Source organism: Podarcis raffonei, chromosome 5 (assembly GCF_027172205.1).
Source record: "Podarcis raffonei isolate rPodRaf1 chromosome 5, rPodRaf1.pri, whole genome shotgun sequence".
Taxonomy (NCBI): domain Eukaryota; kingdom Metazoa; phylum Chordata; class Lepidosauria; order Squamata; family Lacertidae; genus Podarcis; species Podarcis raffonei.
The window spans coordinates 81,476,116-81,495,945 of record NC_070606.1 but is presented as its reverse complement, the minus strand read 5'-3'; the positions used below and the strand labels follow the sequence as shown (position 1 = coordinate 81,495,945).

General features: G+C 41.0%; 1 protein-coding gene and 1 long non-coding RNA gene across 5 annotated transcripts in view; both read right to left on the bottom strand.

Moving 5' to 3' along the window:
• The window catches only part of RSRC1 (arginine and serine rich coiled-coil 1), a 167,319-nt gene that overhangs the window by 10,356 nt on the left and 137,133 nt on the right, over positions 1–19,830 (bottom strand). For 2 of the 4 annotated variants that reach the window (XM_053390369.1, XM_053390368.1), the window contains exon 8: positions 13,596–16,759. The exons of the other annotated variants lie outside the window; for them this stretch is intronic. In XM_053390369.1, the coding sequence (XP_053246344.1) occupies positions 16,290–16,759 (470 nt within the window). In that variant the 3' untranslated portion in view covers positions 13,596–16,289. Of the gene's footprint in view, positions 1–13,595; positions 16,760–19,830 lie in introns of those variants that run through there. 4 annotated transcript variants of the gene reach the window in all.
• Positions 8,427–11,791, bottom strand: LOC128414707 (uncharacterized). Its single transcript, XR_008330712.1, has 2 exons — positions 11,697–11,791; positions 8,427–10,770 (listed from the first exon to the last, which is right to left on the bottom strand). It is a non-coding gene; the product is annotated as an uncharacterized LOC128414707 (long non-coding RNA).

Below are 19,830 nucleotides of genomic sequence, written 5' to 3'. Positions count from 1 at the left end.
CATCTTGAAAAATGGGGAAAGTGGAATACAATTTCATTATCTGCCTAAGGGGTCACTCATAAGTCTACGAAGAAAAGCTTAGGATACAGTTAACATGGAGATTCAAATGCTTGCTTCGTGCTACTAGTTATCGTCACTGTTATTTCTAAAATTCCCTTTCTCAAAGAAATTACCATTAAGAATCACTTGGAGTCAATCTGATCTTGTTCATGCAGATGAACAAATTGACAAGTTGTTGTTGTATTAATAATGATAATAATGATAATAATGATGATGATGATGATGATGATAATAATAATAATAATAATAATAATAATAATAATAATAATAATAATAATAATAATTTATTTATACCCCGCCCATCTGGCTGGGCTTCCCCAGCCACTCTGGGCGGCTTCCAACAAAATATTAAAATACTGTAATACATCAAACATTAAAAGCTTCCATAAACAGGGCTGCCTTCAGATGTCTTCTACTGTTCAGATGTTGTTTTGTTGTTGTTGTTTGTTGTTGTTTTATACCCCACCCATCTTACTGGGTAACCCCAGCCACTAAGAGCAACTTCCAACATATATAAAAACATAAAAATAGTTTTTTTAAAAAAGAAAATCAGATAAACAAAAGTTGGCTCATTTCCCAGTGGCTGCTGTTTATTTCATAGCAGGTAAGGTCCCCTGGATGGTTAAGTCCGGTCAAAGGTGACTCTGGGGTTGCGGCGCTCATCTCACTTTTCAGGCAGAGGGAGCCAGTGTTTGTCCGCAGACAGCTTTCAGGGTCATGTGGTCAGCATGACTAAACCGCTTCTGGTGCAACAGGACACCGTGATGGAAACCAGAGCGCACAGAAACACTATTTACCTTCCTGACGCAGCAGTACCTATTTATCTACTTGCACTGGTATGCTTTTGAACTGCTAGGTTGGGTAGCAATTTCCCAGGGTCTAATGTTTATTTCATAGTATTCCATACCAGAATAGACACTGCAATACAGAGAGGTTGGGATGATATTTTATATGTAATGTTTATTTTTTATTTTAAATAAAGCAAACATTAAACAAACAGATGCTCCGGTGAGAGAATCATAGTTCATTGCACACAGAAGGTCCCAGCATTAATCTTTGGCATCTCCAGTATGATACCAAGTGACTGGAAAGGAGTCTGCTTGGAACCATGGACAGCAGAAGTTGGTCAGTGGAGGGAAAGAAAGAAAGAAAGAAAGAAAGAAAGAATCCTTCAATTTTTATGGGCTTAATGCTTTCATTGCCCTGCAGCTGCTATGTTCTCTTAAATGCAAGTGCTCAGTTTGGGAGCTTTCCTTTTGTTGTGCCTCATCCAACCACAGAGAAGTTATACTACAATCAAGTGTTATATAAATTTTGTTAAAATTCTTGATGTTAGCCTGTACCCATTGAATGTGTGCTGAACCATGGATTCATATCTTCCAGTTTGACTCAAATTTGGGGGCATTTGCCTCAAACTATGCTAGACATTCAGGTAGTAAAAGTGTTTAGCATTTAATATTCTGCTGTGAATTGTTTTAATTGATTTTAATACTGTATTATTATTTTGTTGTAGCCCGTCTTGGAGCTTTATGGTGAAGGGCGAGTAAGAAAGCCTATAAATAAATAAAATGACATTTGAAATTACCACAAGATTGATATGACACAGGGAAGTAATCAAAACTTGATCTACCAGGACAATTTGTTTACAGAATATACTTAATCCATCACTTGATATTCTGATTAAAAATGATTGGCACTAGGCAAACAACAATTTGTACTTAATGGATTACAGACTTGTTAACAAATACTCAAACATAATTTTGTGTTTGGCATTACATCCCACCACTTGTGTACCAGATGCCAGTGACCTCAAAAATCTTACGGAAGGCAGCAATTGTGAAGTTTGCAGATGTCATAAAATAACCGAAAATAAGAATCAGATATACACAGTAGATGGTTATAACAGGAGAAATCAGAACAGTTGTTCTGCAAATAATCTTAATGAGCATTTCGTCTGACCTCCATGCAGTGTATCCTATGTGCTACAAAAACAGAGCTTTTCACTCTTGGTATCAGCCCATCCTGCCTATCTTAAATTAGAAATTATATTGGTAAGAAACCTTGAAAGCCCTGGCAAAAGGTGTAATAGCAAATGAACATTAGCTTCAGATATAAGGAGGAAAGTTTGGCAACAGAAATATCCCCTTGCCATATGGGGAAACATGTTAACTTGAATTTGCTATTCTTGAGTGGGAGATCAGGAGAAAGGAGAAAGAAAAGACAGAAATGGAAGAACAATGAAACTTGAGATAATTCCTTGTGACACGCGTAACAGCTGCCAAGGAGACAATCGTTTCACCAATCTCATAATACGAAGTCCTCTTAGATCCATCTGTAAAGAAATAGGTTGCTCTAGCAGAGCTGTGTGTAGCACAGAAGTACAAAGCAGCATGTGTAGATTATTCACTTAACTTAAATAGTGTTAAATCAGAAGATTTTAAAATTATGAAATATTTTAACAACACACAAACAAACAAACAAGCTATAAGCACTTCACATTTACATTTCACCATAAACTGCTTGCTTAAAAGGCTTACATGATTTTTGAATAACTTTCACACTTAGGATCTAAACCACCCGGAAACGAATTCCAGAAAAAGGTAACAGCCACTCAGAAGCCATCTCTACATGCCTCTGTTACTCCTAAGTGACCAAGAGAGGATGCAAAGAAGAGGATAGTATTAGCTGAGTGTAGGGATTGTATGCCACCAAGTTATACAGAGCCACATTTAGCAGCTTTTGTTTTAACTTCATCTACTAGGGATGAGAGAAAATTTCAAAGTACTATTCTAGAATAATCACTCCAGTTCTTAAGGCTGGGGTGGGGAACCCTCTCCTCCCCAGCAATTAGGGTGTTTCTTTTAAGGCTTCCATAGGTGCCAGTGGAAGCTTTTTAGAAGCACAATTGCTGCATGGGTGCATTTTCATATGAGGGTCTGCAGCTAAAGAACGAAGGGCATGTGCTGCCCCCACCCGAAAACTGCTGCTCCTTTAGCTAGGCAATTAGGCTTGAAAACAGCTTTCCTTTGGAGCCAATTTGAGGCTTTTTCAAGCCTAACTGCCAAGACCGAGAAGGCAGCTAGGGAGTAAGATATTAACCCTCCCAGCACCGTGGGCTGCAGTCTTCAAGATCACCACCTTAGCCATTTAGCTTGGGGGAAAAGCTCTAATGTTTTCTTCAAGCCTAATTGCTTGGTGGTGGGAAGTGACAATATATGCTTGTGTGTGTGTGTGTGTGTGTGTGTGTGTGTGTGTGTGAGAGAGAGAGAGAGAGAGAGAGAGAGAGAGAGAGAGACAGACAGACAGACAGACAGACAGAAACAGATGTGGGTGTGAATAAATTGCTGTATGTTATATACACACAGTGCTATTTTTCTAGAAAAAGAGGTGCCAGAACTCAACATGAACACCTACCTTGTTCTCTTATAGTGGCAATGGCACCCACCTGAGAGGTGCCAGAACTCAGTTCCATTGAGCTCCGGCTGAAAAAAAGCCCTGGTTATATGCGAGAACACAGATGTGTGGGTTCTGTAAGTGTGTATGACCAAAGAGGAGGTGTATCCACTTTTTAGATTGGCCCCACCCAACACTGGTACACAGATCCCAGAAGGTTAGTTATGAAGGAATATGGTGTTTGTACATAAAAAGGTTTCCCATCCCATCTTAAAGAAACATTGGGGGGGGGGGGAATGTTCAGTATTAGCATAAGATGTGTGTGTGAAACAACTAAGACAGAGAAAAACATTTTTATTGTAATTACAAAAAAACCCAAAACCATAAAGGCTTTTCATTCACAGAATGGCTTATTTATAGATGCCAGAGTGATTCATTAGCTCGGCAAACGTGGACCACGAGAACTACAGCAGAATTGTAACCTGGTTTTTAAAAGTGCAGCTTTTCAAAGGTTTTGATTCTCACCTCAGGGAATCAACTACGAACAATGTACAATTTGTTTTTTAACGAGTTCTTCTTATTTTGTATGTCACAAATCATTAATTGACCACGATTGATAAATATTTGGTGAACTTTTGATGATTTGATTTTTCCCATCAATGCCTGCAAAACTGATAATTATACCAGAAACTTTTCATCCGGCAATCTTTGTTAGGCCTACAATCTAAGGGCAAGATCAACCTCTGACCCATATACATGGAGGGCAGGCACAGCATGTGTAAAAGACTGTGGGCAAGAACCAAGGCAATTTTTAAATATTGTATAGCACAAAGCACATGCATAGGTGATTTAAAAATAGCAAATTACAGTGACAACCACCACCAGAAAACCAGCTTTGGAATGTTTCCAGTAAGTGCACCCTGACCTTTCAATATTGCTGCGCAGGTACTAAACCGAAGGAGATCAAGGATTAAACATTTGTGTACTGTATAAAGCTGGCCAAATACATAGTAGCCTGTATGTTTCATACTGCATAATTCCAAGCAAACAGAACAATCCATGGATATATCTATCAAAGCAAAGAGATAATGTCTTGACAGAATGTGTACTGACAACCTGAACAATCAACATGCTTTGGCCCTAAAAATAGCAGGGGGGCTGGATGCATGTATAGGATGGGCATATAGACCTTCCTCCATTGTGCTACCAATGATTAGCATGCTGAGGGCCAACCACAAAGAGAGAGGGTGGATGGATTGTGTATCATGTTGGGTGTGTCTGTGTGTAATTCTGTTTGTCTGAATTAGCAATTGGGCTATATATGGCTCCATAATAGTTGAGCAGGGCACTGATCATCTTGTCTTTGGAAGGTTTGCAATGTTACCTCAGCTACGATCTGTGCCTAAATTTGGAGCAAGCAGCTTCACTTGTTGGTCTGCTTCACTCAGTGATCAATCTACCACCTTTATATTAGCTTTTTAATGTTAAAATTGTCATTTCCCCACTAGTTTTAAGCACATATTAGAATGACAAGCTTGATGTTATTCCTCTCTTTTAAATACACTACAGGGTGTTGCACTCACATAATGTATCGGTGTATTTATAGGAAACTGTTTCTGGCAGTGATCAGGTAATAGTTTTTGACTGAATTGATTATTCACTGACAGTACTCAACTTAGCCTTGCAAATGCATCAACTATGTAATAAGGAACTATTAAGACCATTGATTTTCTGATTTCAATTGATAGCTAACAGGCCAAAGCTACACATCAATATTTGTGTAACTAATACCCAAGAGCTAACCATTTTGACAAATGAAAACCTCAATAGGCCAAACAGTGCAAATAAATGGAAATTTAAAGCCTAACCCTCAGAAATTTAAATGAGGTACTTATATTCATGATACATATTAGTCTACAGGTATCTCATGCTGACATGAGTTAAGGGAATAGGCAAATACATACATTTATTTTTAATCTAAAAGACAATACATACAAAATGTAGGGGGGCCTGAGCAGAAGTCCATTTGCTGCTCATAGCATCCAACCCAGAATGTTTGAAGCCTTATGTAGAGATGTGCTGCAGTATTATTAAAAATAATCATCTTCCAGGTAATTATAAAATATTTAAAGCCTTCTCTAAGAACCATGAATTTAAATGAAACCCATAACTTGCCCAAGGTATTGCTGACCATCTGTTTATATAATTCACCTAAATGTTGAAGATGAGTTTAAGCTACTTATTCATGCACTTTAAGCACGTGGGATCTTATTTCCATAATTAATTACCTTGGGCTCCATTTATTAGAAATTCCATTGTGTTGCGATAATGACACAAGGAAGACAAATATGCCAGAAATATGCCAGAAAGCACATACAGTGGTATATCTAACTTGGGAGGACAAGGGCTGTATTAGAAATGTTCATGATCCCAATAAGCAGAGGTTCCAGACAGTTCTCTGAAGCCAACTGGCGATAAAACAGCTGTAGAACATCTGTAGACTCTTAAGGAAGGTCTTTCGGCCTGAAAAACCCTTTAAAACATATCAAACTAATAATATGGATTTATGTTTTCATCTTGTGAGGTAGCTGCGGGTGCCCCTTGCAGTTTCTGCTAATCGTCAAGGATAACAGTGTTTTAACACAAAATCTCCTTCACAGCCCATTTTCTTCAGTTTTGAACTTGCAATCAAGCCAATGCTAAATTGGTAAGACCGCAGTACTTCCAAAGCCAGATGTAATTTCACAAACAGATTTATGACTTTGCTGCATTAGGTCTGTGAAGAAAACGTTGTAAATAATGCAACTCTGAAATCATATCCTTTCAAACTGACGGCTATTACTTCAGATTTTCTGAAGCTTTGTATTTAAGACCCACTACTGCTAAACCCTTAGTTTGCGACCATCAGCAGGATTGTAAAATAAGACCATTTGGCAGCTGATCAAGAACAAAGAACCACTAAGACATGCTTCTCTGCCTCCTTTGCTGGCAGGAAGATGCAGCTCCCCTGGCAATGTAAGACTGGATGTAACCTTTAGTCAAAAACAGGCTTAATGTTAAGTCACACTTTGATAGTAGAGACAATGTTTTAACATAGAATATATAGATAATCAAATAAATTACAAATGGATCAAGGGAAAGTAGGAGAGAAATGTATGAGGGCTTGGTGCAATTCTCCTCTCATGTCAATCAATGCAGACCCAGTGCAGTCCTTCATTTCCAGTAATATCTAGTAGAAGAAGAGCCCTCCTGGATCAGGCCACCCAGATCAGGTCATCCTCTTCTTACTGTGGTCAAACAGATGCTTATGGGAAGCATGCAAGCAGGACTTTGCAGTTCCTAGCAATTGGTATTCAGGAACATACTGCCTCCAACAGTGGAGGCAGATTATAACCATCATGGGTACTAGCCACTGATAGCCTTATCCTAAGGCTACATGGTGGCAGGAGAATCTCTATGACTGCAGGAAAATGGCCTTCACAAAGAGGAACATTTTTTTGTTAAGCTAGCCGGCTACTCTGCAATGGTAGGTACATGCAATGTACAGCCTGCCCCTGACCTTTACTGATCAATAGAGCCCAATATTAAGGACACTTCTCATTTTTATAACCGTTAAAATGAAAACAGCTTTTAACAAATAGCAGAGGTTTCTTGACATATTGCCATTCCAGAGTTGCTCTTTTCTCTCTTCTTTTTTTAGAACTCCAGCTTCACAATATTATTATACAAGCAATCTCACATCTGGATATATTAGAAGAACATAAACCTATAAAAAATAGAGGAAGAATAAGGTCTTACTGGCAAAACCCTATCGGTGGTGATTAAAATATAAGCACGTTTTAATGCCTCACAAAAAATGTCCGTGATTTTTATAATGATGAAATTGCAGTTGGTGAATTATTTATATCAGATCAGCACTTATTAAAATTTGTCCCTTTGACTTATCTAATATTCCAAATAGTTAAACAAGCCATGATCAAGCAGCAGCACCAGGAGCCAATACATTAAAGATTGCAGTCTCTGCCCCTTTCTCACATCTGAAGAAAATTTGACATTTCAGCTTTTCCTTCCAATCCAACCTCAACCATTCTGTGGTCATTATACTAAAAAAAAATGGTGGTCTACCATTTTGGCAAGTCAATCACAAGTCAAATAATATGAAAGTACCACTCTAGAAACTGTTGTACAAGTACCACAATGCACTCGGCAAAGTGTACAACAAGTAGTGTTTAACAATATCTGCACAACAAAAGGAAACAGAAATAAATTGTTCCATTTGAACCAATCCCATACACATTCTTAAATGAACCAGTCCTTTATTGATTCCATCTCCTCCCCCAATTTTACAGCTGGAGAACTGAGACAGATAAGTAACTTACACCCAGGGCCATATAGCATATTCATGGCAAATAAAAAAATTAAAAATTCAAGCACACCACAAACAACTTACAACAGAAATATTAGACCTCAGATTAGTTATTTGCATACTTATGGGTTAAGATGGAGATACTGATTGTATCAGTTAGGAAACATCCTGTGAAATTTCACAGATGTAGTGGTTATTTTGGGAACAAGGACAATTTCAGATCCTCCTCAACAATCAACTTGCCAACTTCTCTCCCCAATCAGTTCCCAGCCCATACTACCATACAAAGAAGGGCCTCAAGTTCTTGCCTACAAGAGATTTCTTTCCATTCTTGATGAGCTCCTGCTAACTGAACCTAACGTCCAAAACACCACTAAAGAAAAACTATTTGACTCTATCCAAACATCTTCAACTTGGCAATACTGCATAACTGAGAAGGCTAGGTAAAATGAAAGGAAGTTCTGAAAGGCAGAGAAAGGGTGGGCAAGGAGGGGAAGGAAACTATGAAATGTCAATCATTCTTCTAACTACTATATGAAAGGCAAAATTTAAAGTACACAAGAATATTGAGTCTAATTAGCAGCAGGTCAAGGTGAAAACGAAGAGCTTGCAGGAAGGGATCAGTTTATTTTATTTTTTGTTTAAGAAGAAATCTTAAAATATAAAAACTGAAAACAGGTGAAGATTTTTGTTTACATATTGTCATGCAATTTTTGGCGGCCATAATCCATAGTTAACCACAAACAACAGTTGCCACAGAATAACAATAATTGACCAATATTAGCAGCATTTCTTAAGGTATTTCAATTTTTTGGGTGCATCTGTGTTCTAAATGTTGCTTTATATTAAGCTGAATATCTCAAATAATGTACACCATATTAATTAATCCATTTGTCATAAAATTACAATAAAAGATGAAACATACGTAAAAGGAGATCACAGTATGTACCAGATGTTACAAATTCTCAAGACACTGGAAATTCAACACCAGGTGGTTATGTCGGCCTAATGAAGCAACATCTCTACTCTCCAGGGACATGAAGGGTGCAGTTGGAGGCTCTCAGATATTGCTTAAAATATGCCATTTGTTAGGCATTAATTGAACAGTTTGAAATCTTGCTTTTTGTATAGTGGAGCCATATACGCGTTTAATTTACACAGTATCATATGGAAATTTCTGCTGAGTATTTGAGCCAGCTTTCAGTCAAGTTAGATACTTTTGTTACTTGAGCTTACAGTTGATCAACCGATTTTGATTAATGAAGCAATAACTTAACCATATGTTATCTAAAATTAAAATTGAATTTCTTGCAGAATATATATATACTATGTGTTAAAGGCCACACAGCCAGAGTTCAGGTCACTGCCATAACAATAAACTTCAATAAAATTAGTGGAACATAAAGTGCGACCTTTGGCAATCTCTAATGAACTTAAGGGCATCTAAATATATTTTCTTATCATTGAGTACTGCACTCTAAGTTATTACAGCTATGTGTGCAACGTGGTATGACCTCATGCAATTGAATCCTCCTGTAGCAAGTTATGCCTAGTTTTCAATGCCAATTGAACTAGGGAACAATATGAGAGGTAACCATCAGAAGAGTAAAGTAAAATGATTCCCATACCTTGCTAAATTTAAATCTAAATCAGGGAAGCCTATATGGTGCCTCTCCATGTGATGCTGGACTACAATTTCCATCACCTGTGACCATTGGCTATTCTGGCTGGGGCTAATGGGAGTTGTAATCCAACAACATGTGGAGGACATTGCAATGTCTGCCTCTGATCTAGATATTGTTAAGAGTGAACATCATCTCAAAAGTAGTTTCCAAAAGTGAAAATACAAAGTAGTAGATGCAAGACAAAGCAGGGCCAGTGCTCCTCAGTTTCTTCCACTTTTCTTTGGTGGAACAAATACAGGAGAAGCTAGAGAGCAATTTAAATTCACAGAGTTCAATTAAAGGGCTTGCTCCAGCAGCCCCAGACCAGCAATCCTCAGATGCAGATCCTTCTACAACAGTAGTCCTGAGAAGGAGTTGGAGCCACTCCCCAACCTTTCCTCTGTGAAACTGCTGGCACATCTCATGTGCTGAACCTTGAGGAGATCCTCCTGCCACTGGACTCTTGATGACCAGACCACAGACTCCTTGGAGGGATCAGGAGACCCCCAAGGCTTCCTCTAGGGCATGGGTTGCCTAACTAAGGCTCGGGGGCCAGATTCGACCCAATCGCCTTCTAAATCTGGCCTGCGGGCGGTTCGGTGTCCTTTTATTTAAAATGCATCTCTGGGTTATTTGTGGGGCATAGGAATTCGTCCGTCCCCCCCTTCAAAATATAGTCTGGCCCCCCACAAGGTCTGAGGGACAGTGGACCGGCCCCCGGCTGGAAAAGTTTGCTGACCCCTGCTCTAGGGAGTCCTCACAGCTTGAAACTCCAGTCTAGAGGAACACACCAGTCCTTTAACAGTCCAAGGGCAGCATAAAGCAGACAGGCTGCCATCTCTTCCAGTTGCTCTAAGAAACCACTGTGTAACTCCTGCCTTAGCTAATCTTGGTCATTATCCTTGCTTTGCCTACCCTATTCATCTGTTACCTTCCCTTCTGGTTCCTGGCCTACTGATTTCCACCTTGTTTGGGTTATCACCTTCCTTTAGTGGTGGACATCACTATGGATCAGGACATCATGTGGCTCAGTCCCTTTGCCCATGAGCGTGACATGAGATCTGTAGATGCTTCATCTTGACTCATCATACAGAAGCTTAATAAAACATGCAAGGCAAGTTAAAGAAGCATTCACTCAAACCACGTGCTGCAGAGCATAATGCAAACTGACCTTGAATGTGCACCATCCAGCAATTTGCAGGGAATAGTGATTCAGATGTGTTAAATAAAAGGTAATTTCTAACTGTTGTCCTTAATGTAATATGCTGAGTGTCCTTGTCCTGAGCTCTGTAAGTAGCAGTATGTGATCAGTTATTTAGCACAAAATTACCAGGACAGAAATAATATATTGTATACCTATATTCAGAACTTCCTAAGAAGCCTGTAGATTATCCGAAAGAGAACGTCCTTTTGAAGTAACAGAAAAGTATTTCAAGTGAAGTAAAGATTATTTAATGTTAGTGAAGAGTGGGTAAAATCCTTTAACTTATGGACTGAAGGAAGGAACAAGAAAAAAGTCAGAGCTATGAGATCACATTTAGCGGACGTTACTGCATGAATATTGGTAAATAGTCTATAACACAAGCTACTGCATGAATATTGGTAAATAGTCTATAACACAAGCTACTCTCCCTTTCTTACACACATTGCTCCTGATAATATCTCTACCAAACAAACTTAAAATTAATGCAGTTTCTATATTCAACACATCCTGTAGAGTCTTTCTTAGCGAGCATGAGCTAGATGGACCAAGAAACAAAAGATATGTACAGTGGTACCTTGGGTTACGAACAGCCTAGTTAACGAACTATTTGGATCATGAACACTTCACCCCCAGAAATGAGTATTCCGGTTTGCCTATTTATTTATTTTTGGAATGCGAATGTGCAGGCTCCAGCTGAGGGAGGTCTTGGTAGGCTGCGCCGTGGCCCAGAACCAGGCCCCAGCACCTGTGTGGACTTGATTTAGCCTCCGCTGCCGGGCTCTCACCGCAGGAGGCCTCAGTAGGCCGCCCCACGGCCCAGAGCTAGACCGCGCAACCCGTGAAGCCTGGATTCGGCCCCTGCTGTCGGGGGAAGAAGACACCAGCCGCAGGAGACCTAGCAGGCCGCACCACGGCCCTCATCCCGCCCCCAAAGCCGCGGAAGCAGTGCCGGCCTTAGGAGGCCCAGCAGGCCACACCGTAGCTCCAAACCCCGACGAGGAACACTTACCTAACCAAGACCAAGAGCGAAGTCCAGCGGTGAACCTGGTAAGAAAACAAAGTGAGCCTGGGCCGAAAAGCATCAGCCCTTTACTGGCCCTGGCCCCACCCCCAGCTGGTAGCAAGGTGAGTGGCACCTGGCCAGGTAAGCCCACCCACCCTGTGGGAGGGGGTGAGTGGAAAATTTTGGGATTCTGCCTTGTGCCTTTGTTTTTGGGAGTCTGCCTTGTGCCTTTGTCTCTGCTTTGCTTCTTCGTTTTGGGGACTTTTGGGGAACTCTGTGCCATTGTTTTGGGGACTGTGTGGAACTCAGTTCAGCTACTTATTGACTGACTGTGGGGCTGCTGACATGGATAAAAGCAGCAAAGGGAAGAGAACCGTGATAACTCTAAGAGGTAAAGAAGCAAATTATTTCTAAGCGTGAAGGTGGGGTCCGTGTAAGTCAGGGGTTGGCAAACTACGGCTCCCGGGCTGGATCAGGTCCGCCTGGGTCCTAGATCCGGCCCGCCTGGCCATTTAAGAACCCACCACGAAGCCGAGACTCCTGGCAATGGCGATGGGTGGACTGAGTGGCAGCGGCTCTGGCAATCAAATGTTGTGCCTGATTTACCTCAGCGTGGCACAGGGATGTCTCTGCCAATCAAACGCCTCACCTGGTTTACCTCAGCGACGTTTGATTGGCAGACGTCCCCGCGCTGTGCTGAGGTAAACCAGGCAAGGTATTTGTTTGCCAGAGCAGCTTGGCCTCTTCCTCCTGTCACCTTGGAAGCTCCATCCGTCAAGCTGGCTTCCGGCGGTGGCGCTGCAGCCGCCATGCAGCCCTGCATCATGATGGGCAGCTCCAACGACAAGAAAAGGTGCAGGTCTGGGTGGCACCACTCGCCTCCTTCACATGTCTCCCACTCCTTGTTTCAGGTAGAAGGCCAGGCTGCCTTTGCTTGCTTAATTACCCTGATATCATTAATATTATTAGTATTCGTACTGTTTTGTGCCACCAGAAGCTGAGCGTGTGCACAGAGTGAGATGGTAGAAGGACAAAAATCCCCTTCCCCCTCTTTCTCTCTGCTTTCCCACAAGCCTTTCTCCTCTTGTTCTCCCTCCAAGTCAGGCCATTGGGAAAAGAATAGTAGTAATAATAATAATAATCTTCCTCCCGCCGCTGCCCTGGTGCTCCTATGGGCCAGAGAGCGGAGCGGACGAGCTCACTTTGCCTACCCGCTTCATGAGAAGAAGCAGCAGCAGCGGTGGTGGTGGCTGTGGCAGCTCTTTCTCTAGACAGGGAGGAAGCCTGTTTTGCGCCGCCGCCAGCCCTTTGGCGAATGAGGCAGGCGGCAAACCAAGGAGGAGGCTGGGGCTGGGGTGGGTGGGGAGGAGGGCTCCTTGCCTCCCCGCCTCTTCTTCCAGCTCCCTCCGGGTGCTGCTTCTCCGGAGCTGCCATCTCTCCTTCGCCTCGGCCATTGTCTGCATATTTAACTTGCCACCCTTTTCTCTGTGGGGTGATTGTGGGTCTTGGTGTGTGTGTGTTTTGGGGGGTGGCGGGAGGATGAGCAGCGTGGTGGTGGGTGAGTTAGTCTGCTGAGGAGCCTTGCCCACCCCGATTTAATGCACACAGTTTTGTTTTGTTTTATTACGCCTGCCCTTCCCCCGCCCCATTCTTCCCAGTGTGCATAGGAATTTGTTCATTCCCCCCAAAAATATATATATTCCAGCCCCCACAAGGTCTGAGGAACAGTGGATCAGCCCCCTGCTGAAAACGTTTGCTTACCCCTGGTGTAAGTGATCTGGCAACGCAGTTTGGTATGGCCAAATCTACAATTTGTACGATCTTAAAAAATAAGGATGCCATTAAGGGGGCCAGTGTTGCAAAAGGTGTTAAAACACTCACAAAGCAACGAACACAGACAATGGAAGAAATGGAAAAACTGCTTTTAATATGGATAACCGAAAAACAGTTGGCCGGTGACAGCATTTCTGAAAGCATAATTTGTGAAAAAGCTTTACGTTTGCATGCCGACCTCATCGCAAATGCCCCTGGAGCAAGTGCTGAGGTTGAGAGTTTTAAGGTAAGCAGAGGGTGGTTTGAAAATTTTAAGAAGAGAACTGGCATCCACAGTGTTGTGAGACATGGTGAAGCTGCCAGTGCCAACAAATTAGATGCTGACCGATTTGTTTTGGAATTTAAAGATTAAGTTGAGTCACAGGGCTTCGTTCCCCAACAAGTTTTCAACTGTGATGAGACAGGCCTCTTTTGGAAGAAAATGCCAAAGAGGACCAACATCACAAAAGAGGAGAAAGCATAAGCCCATGAAAGATAGGCAAACCCTTTTATTTTCTGCAAATACAAGTGAAGATTTTAAGTTGAAGCCTTTGCTAGTCTACCATTCTGAGAACCCCAGGATATTTAAGAAGAACAATGTCATAAAAAGCAAACTGCATGTGATGTGGAGGGCGAACAGCAGAGCTTGGGTAACAAGACAATTTTTTATTGAGTTTGGGCCAAGTGTGAAAAAATACCTCCAGGACAAAAATCTTCCAATGAAGTGCCTGTTTCTTATGGATAATGCTGCAGGTCATCCTCCAGGCTTGGAGGATGAGTTGTTGGAAGAGTTTGTGTTCATCCGTGTAAAGTTTTTGCCCCCCAACGCAACTTCTCTCATCCAGCCCATGGACCAGCAGGTCATATCTAATTTTAAGAAGCTTTACACCAAAGCATTGTTCCAAAGGTGCTTTGAGGTGACCTTGGACACAGAGCTAACCTTAAGAGAGTTCTGGAAGAATCATTTTAATATCCTCCATTGCTTACATATGATAGACAAAGGATGGAGAGAACACTGAAGGCAGCATGGAAGAAATTGTGGCCAGAAGCTGTCCCAGAACATGTAACAGAGGCTGTTGAAGAGGATGCTCTTCTTGTTGAGGATATTGTGTCTCTGGGAAATTCCATGGGCTTGGAAGTGAGTGGTGCTGATGTGGAGGAGTTAGTGGAGGAGCACAGGACTGAGCTCACCACAGAAGAACTTCAAAACATTCTGATGGAGCAGCAAAAGGCGGCAACTGAGGAAATATCTTCGGAGGAGGAGAGCAGAGAAAGTCTATCTACAGCAACAATTAAAGAAATGTTTGCAAAATGGGATGAAGTGCAAACTATTGCTGAAAAATATCACCCTGATAAAGCTGCTGTAAGTCATGCCACTAACACCTGCAATGTCTCACTTTAGACATGTTTTAAAACATCGGCAAAAGCACGTCTCAATTTTTGGTAAGGAAAAGATCCAGTGAGTCTGAACCAGGTGGTGGTGGTGTAGGTGGCAGTGGTGTAAAAAAAAGCAAGGGAAGGAATGGCAGGAGAGGAGTCACCAATTGTGAATCTGGAAGAGGACCCCAACCCCCCATCCAAACAATGACTATCATCAGTGCAGGTAAGAAAGAAAAAAATCACATTTTCATTTTTTTAAATCATCAATACTGTTTTATTGATTGTACAGTACAGTACATTGTTTATTGCTTTCATTTTATGGATCAATGGCCTCATTAGATAGTAAAATTCATGTTCAATTGCTGTTTTAGGGGTTGTTTTTCATCATTTGGAACGGATTAATCAGTTTTCCATTACTTTGTATGGGAAAGCACACCTTGGTTTAAGAACGCTTTGGTTTAAGAACCGGCTTCCGAAATGGATTAAGTTCATAAACCAAGGTACCACTGTAATGAGGGTGCCAGGCGAGCCTCCCGGGGGAGAGCATTCCATAAGCTGAGAGCCATCACAGAAAAAGCCCATTTTTGTGTTTCCACCCTCCTGACCTCTCGTGGAGTTGTCTATGCAGGATAAGACTGTGTAAAATTTTATGTAGGAAGGATACCTGAGTGAACACAATGCCTGGTTAATGCACCCAAAAAGTCTGATGCGCTGCAATCTTGGGACCGTACCACTTCATAATGTGGAGGTTGGTTCAATACCCCCAAGTCAAAACCTTCCTGCTCGGGAAAGCTAGTATATCAGGAAGAAGTGGTCTGGATGTGCCTTCATCCCAACATGCTACTTTGATTTATCAGAGAACACTGAGATATAGAATCTGCCCTCTGTGTTCTAAAAGGGAAAAATATCTACATTTTTTTTTTTTTTAGTAACTAAACAAATAGGACTAGCAGTGAAATTTATCTGTGTGGAAAGCTCCTGACCAAGGTCCTATCCAGCCATGCCCTCCTCTGGGATACGCCATTCTCCCTCCCCTCTGGTTTTCTTTTCCTTTTTTCCCAGTCCATCTTTTTATTTTTTATAAAAATTTCTGACATTACAGAACTAAACTGAAATGTATTAATTCCACTCTTACATCTCATGACATAACAGAAAAACTTCATGAGCCAAGAAAGGGGGAGAAGCTTATAAACTAAAATATGAATCAGCATTTTAACAGCTGAACAGAGAAAGGGAATTAAAATGCTGCAATTTTTTTAAAAAAACATGAGTAGATGGGTAAAGCATGTAGAACTGAAAATTTACAAACTAGTTAAAACCTGGAATCGCTGACTGCTCAGAAACTACACAGATGGACCGTGGGGATGAACAGCAGAAACAGGTAATGCGTGAGGCGGTTGCATTGTCCTAGATGCTTCCCATTCCACCAGTCTCCAAAGAAAGCCTGATATTAATTAGATATTGAGCCAGGCTAATGCTGGCTGCAGATCCAGTTATGGTAACCTGCCTGTCAGTAGATCCTTCCACTGGATTGGCAATTTTGATCTGCGCCCCAGACATCTGGCGAATCTCATTGATCTTGGCGCCTTGACGCCCAATGATGCATCCAATCAGATCGTTTGGAATGGTGAGTTCATGAGAAATAGTTTGAGCTGATGCATCCAAACCATGGAATCCAGTGTTGCCATGAGACATTGGAAAGTGTGACTGTTGCATTGCCAACTGTTGCAGCTTGGTCAGATCTGGCTGTGGAATGGCATACTGTCCTTGAATGGTATAGGCCTCTTGAGGTGGTCCCTCCAGGTCAGAGTTGAGGCACACTGATGGGGTGGTGTGGAGGTTACTTGCACTGCCGCTGCTGTACCTGTCCTGACCGCCTGCAAAGATGACAGGAGAACTGGATGGCTTGGGTCGGTAGGGGATGGTGACACCCTTTGGGGGAGACTCCAGCATGACCACACATAACTGCCTCCCCTCTGGTTTTCTGACCATCTACTGCAACCATGCATAACAATGCCCACTGAACTGTTTCTGGTGCCCCCTCTTAGGGTTTTTCTTTTTTAAAAAAAGGGAATTCTACAAACCTTGGGTCAAGCCTGCTGGTGCATTGAGGCTGCAGAATGGGGGGTAGCAAGACTGAATTCTCTTCAATATAAATAAAATAATATTCTCTGAACTAAGTATCAGACAGAAGGCTGCATTAGAATCCTGCTAGTTCCAGCCATTCTATGTACAGGACACAGACACTTATCCCTATCCCTATCTCTGAAGGAGCATGCACTTCTGTAATTCCCACAACTGCAGTCTAAAGGGCTGTCACATGGAGGTTGGACCAAGTTTGTTTTCTCCTTCTCCTGGAGGCTAGGACCCAAACCAATGGATTCAAGTTACAAGGAGATTCCCACTAAACACCAGGAAGAACTTCCTAATATTAAGAGCTGTTCAACAGTGGAACAGTCTCCCATGAGAGGTGGTCACTCTGCTTCACTGGAGGTTTTTAAACAGAGGTTGGATGGCCATCTGTCATGGATGATCTAGTTGAGATTCCTGCATTGCGAGGGGTTGGAATAGAAGACCCCTGGGGTCCCTTCTAACTCTATGATTCTATGACAGAGTACAAAAGCACCTTGATGAATCATTTCTATCTGCAGAATGGAACTAAAAATCACCTTACACCACAGGTCTCATTGTCAGAATAACAAAGAGAATGGTGCGTTTAAAAACTTACATATTACACAAAGCATTAACTGCATGAATGATACAGATTGCAACTGGAATGTCCATACTCTCCAGATTCTTAATTTCTGACTTAAAGAAAAAACATCCTAGATGCAGCCCTTCAGTATTGTATTAAAGATCTTACCATATGAATCTGAAACAATATTTACCAATGTTACTTAAAAATATTTTGAAACTACAGTTATCTTCCCTAAAGAACAATTTGGTAAACATTCTGCTGATTTGTACTCACCCTTTCTTTCTGCTCACGTGGGCTTTATTTCCAAGCCTATTCAATATAATGTTTTCCAAGCAGGGACCATGTGAATTGTTCATATAAATGGAGCAAATTAAACTGTCTCCACATATATCCTATCACATTTGTAGCCCTGATTTCTCTCCTTAACACGTGGCCAAGACAGCGTATTATCTCCCTGCAGAGGTTGACCTCAGGATATTAGATTCTGCCACACAGCTCTCTTGTACTAAACTGAGGGGAAACACTTAATCACCCCTGCCTTTTCAGGGAAAAATCAACTTTAAATTTGCCATGATGAAAAATCAATAAAGCAGTAATTGCTTGGCTTATCATTGTGTGGAGGAACAAATTGGGAAGCGAAGCTTAGCGTCCACACAGATTTCAGTGAAACACATGGAGTTTCAGGATCACTAAGCTAGAAAAGGGAAAGGTCTCAGAGCGATAATTAAATCTACTCATGCTGATTTTCTGCCAAATTTATTTCCCAAGTGTATATAAAATGTTTCACTGCTTACTAGCTAGGCATAACTAATCAATTCAACACTGGGCCAACACACATGAGAAACAAAAATGCAAATTCAAGAATGAAGGCATCAGGATAACATATTCATTTAGCATTAGTCAATATTATTTCTTGAATTCAAAGAAACGAGTCCTTATTTCACTCTACCCCTTTGATATTTAAGATCACTTTTACAAATGTATTTTCCCTATAATCCCCTCTAAATCTTTTACACACTGATTCATTCCCGGTACCAAAATAGTGTTATCACTGTCAGATATTTTAATCATCTTTCACTTCACATTTTTCAAATTGTATGTTTTCATGAGCAGCTCCATTTTAATAAATCAAGAAAACTTTTAATTGTATTATGCATGATATATTAAAGTCAACCGTTTAAGCACCTCATAGCAGTAATCCAACATGCCTGGTTTTAATATGGAAAAGTACCATTTTCTTCTTCAGCAGTATTTATATTGCACCTTATCACAGTGCTCTTGTGGCCACATATTTAATTTACTTTGAGTTTGACTAGCCAGGCCTAGAATTTAAAGAAAATCAGGTCTGCCAATAAAGCTGTCATAAATCCTGATGCCATCATAAATAAAATTTAAATGCTGTTTTCAGTTAGTCCCAAATTAAAACACCCTCTGCCATTGAAAACATTCTTGTAAAAGTGGTGTATTTTTATTAATAGACCTAATTTTATGCAGAAAATTAGCATAGCTCCAATGGAAGTGCAATTTGGCTCTGTCAAATTCAAATTAGATGGGGGAAATCTCTCACACCTCCCCTACTCTGCTATAAAAATTATTTTTGTGAGGGAGTCCTTCAACTGGTTATAGGGACTGTGATAATTAAAACATTTAAAGTAGCACAAGCCCCCTTGTCTCTAATCTGTAGCTCAGGTCAGCTGTCTGTAAATTCTAATTTGTCCTCCATTTGTATTCATGACAGGAAAATGCCGCATATGTAACAGCAAACCAGCAGGAGGGTGTAGTGGTGGGCTTGGAGGTCAAATAATTTGATTTCTGAGCAGATTACATGTAACATCCAACATCTAATCTCACACCTGATTTGGCAATAAAATTATAATAAAAGTAATGTTAAGACACCATTACTAAGGGGCAGATAAAAGAACAACCTTTCTTCATGTGCTGGAAAACAATATGCTTCTTTATACCACATTTTTTCCTTAGCAAAGCAGTCCATTTCCAGAATCCTGCTACTTTCCAAAGTGCTCCTTTAAGACTTGAGAGAGGGGCAGGGAAATGTCTTGCATTTATTTTAAATACAAGGCAAAGCATGGGGAATAAAAGCTAAGCATCCAATGAATCGGTAATTTCAATTACAAATCAATATTTATTTTCGACTAATAGTTTTTGCTGGCTGCAGAGAATTTATAAACTATATGAAGTTGTATCCAATGTTAGTTCTACACAGAGTAAGCCCATTAAAAATTATGCACA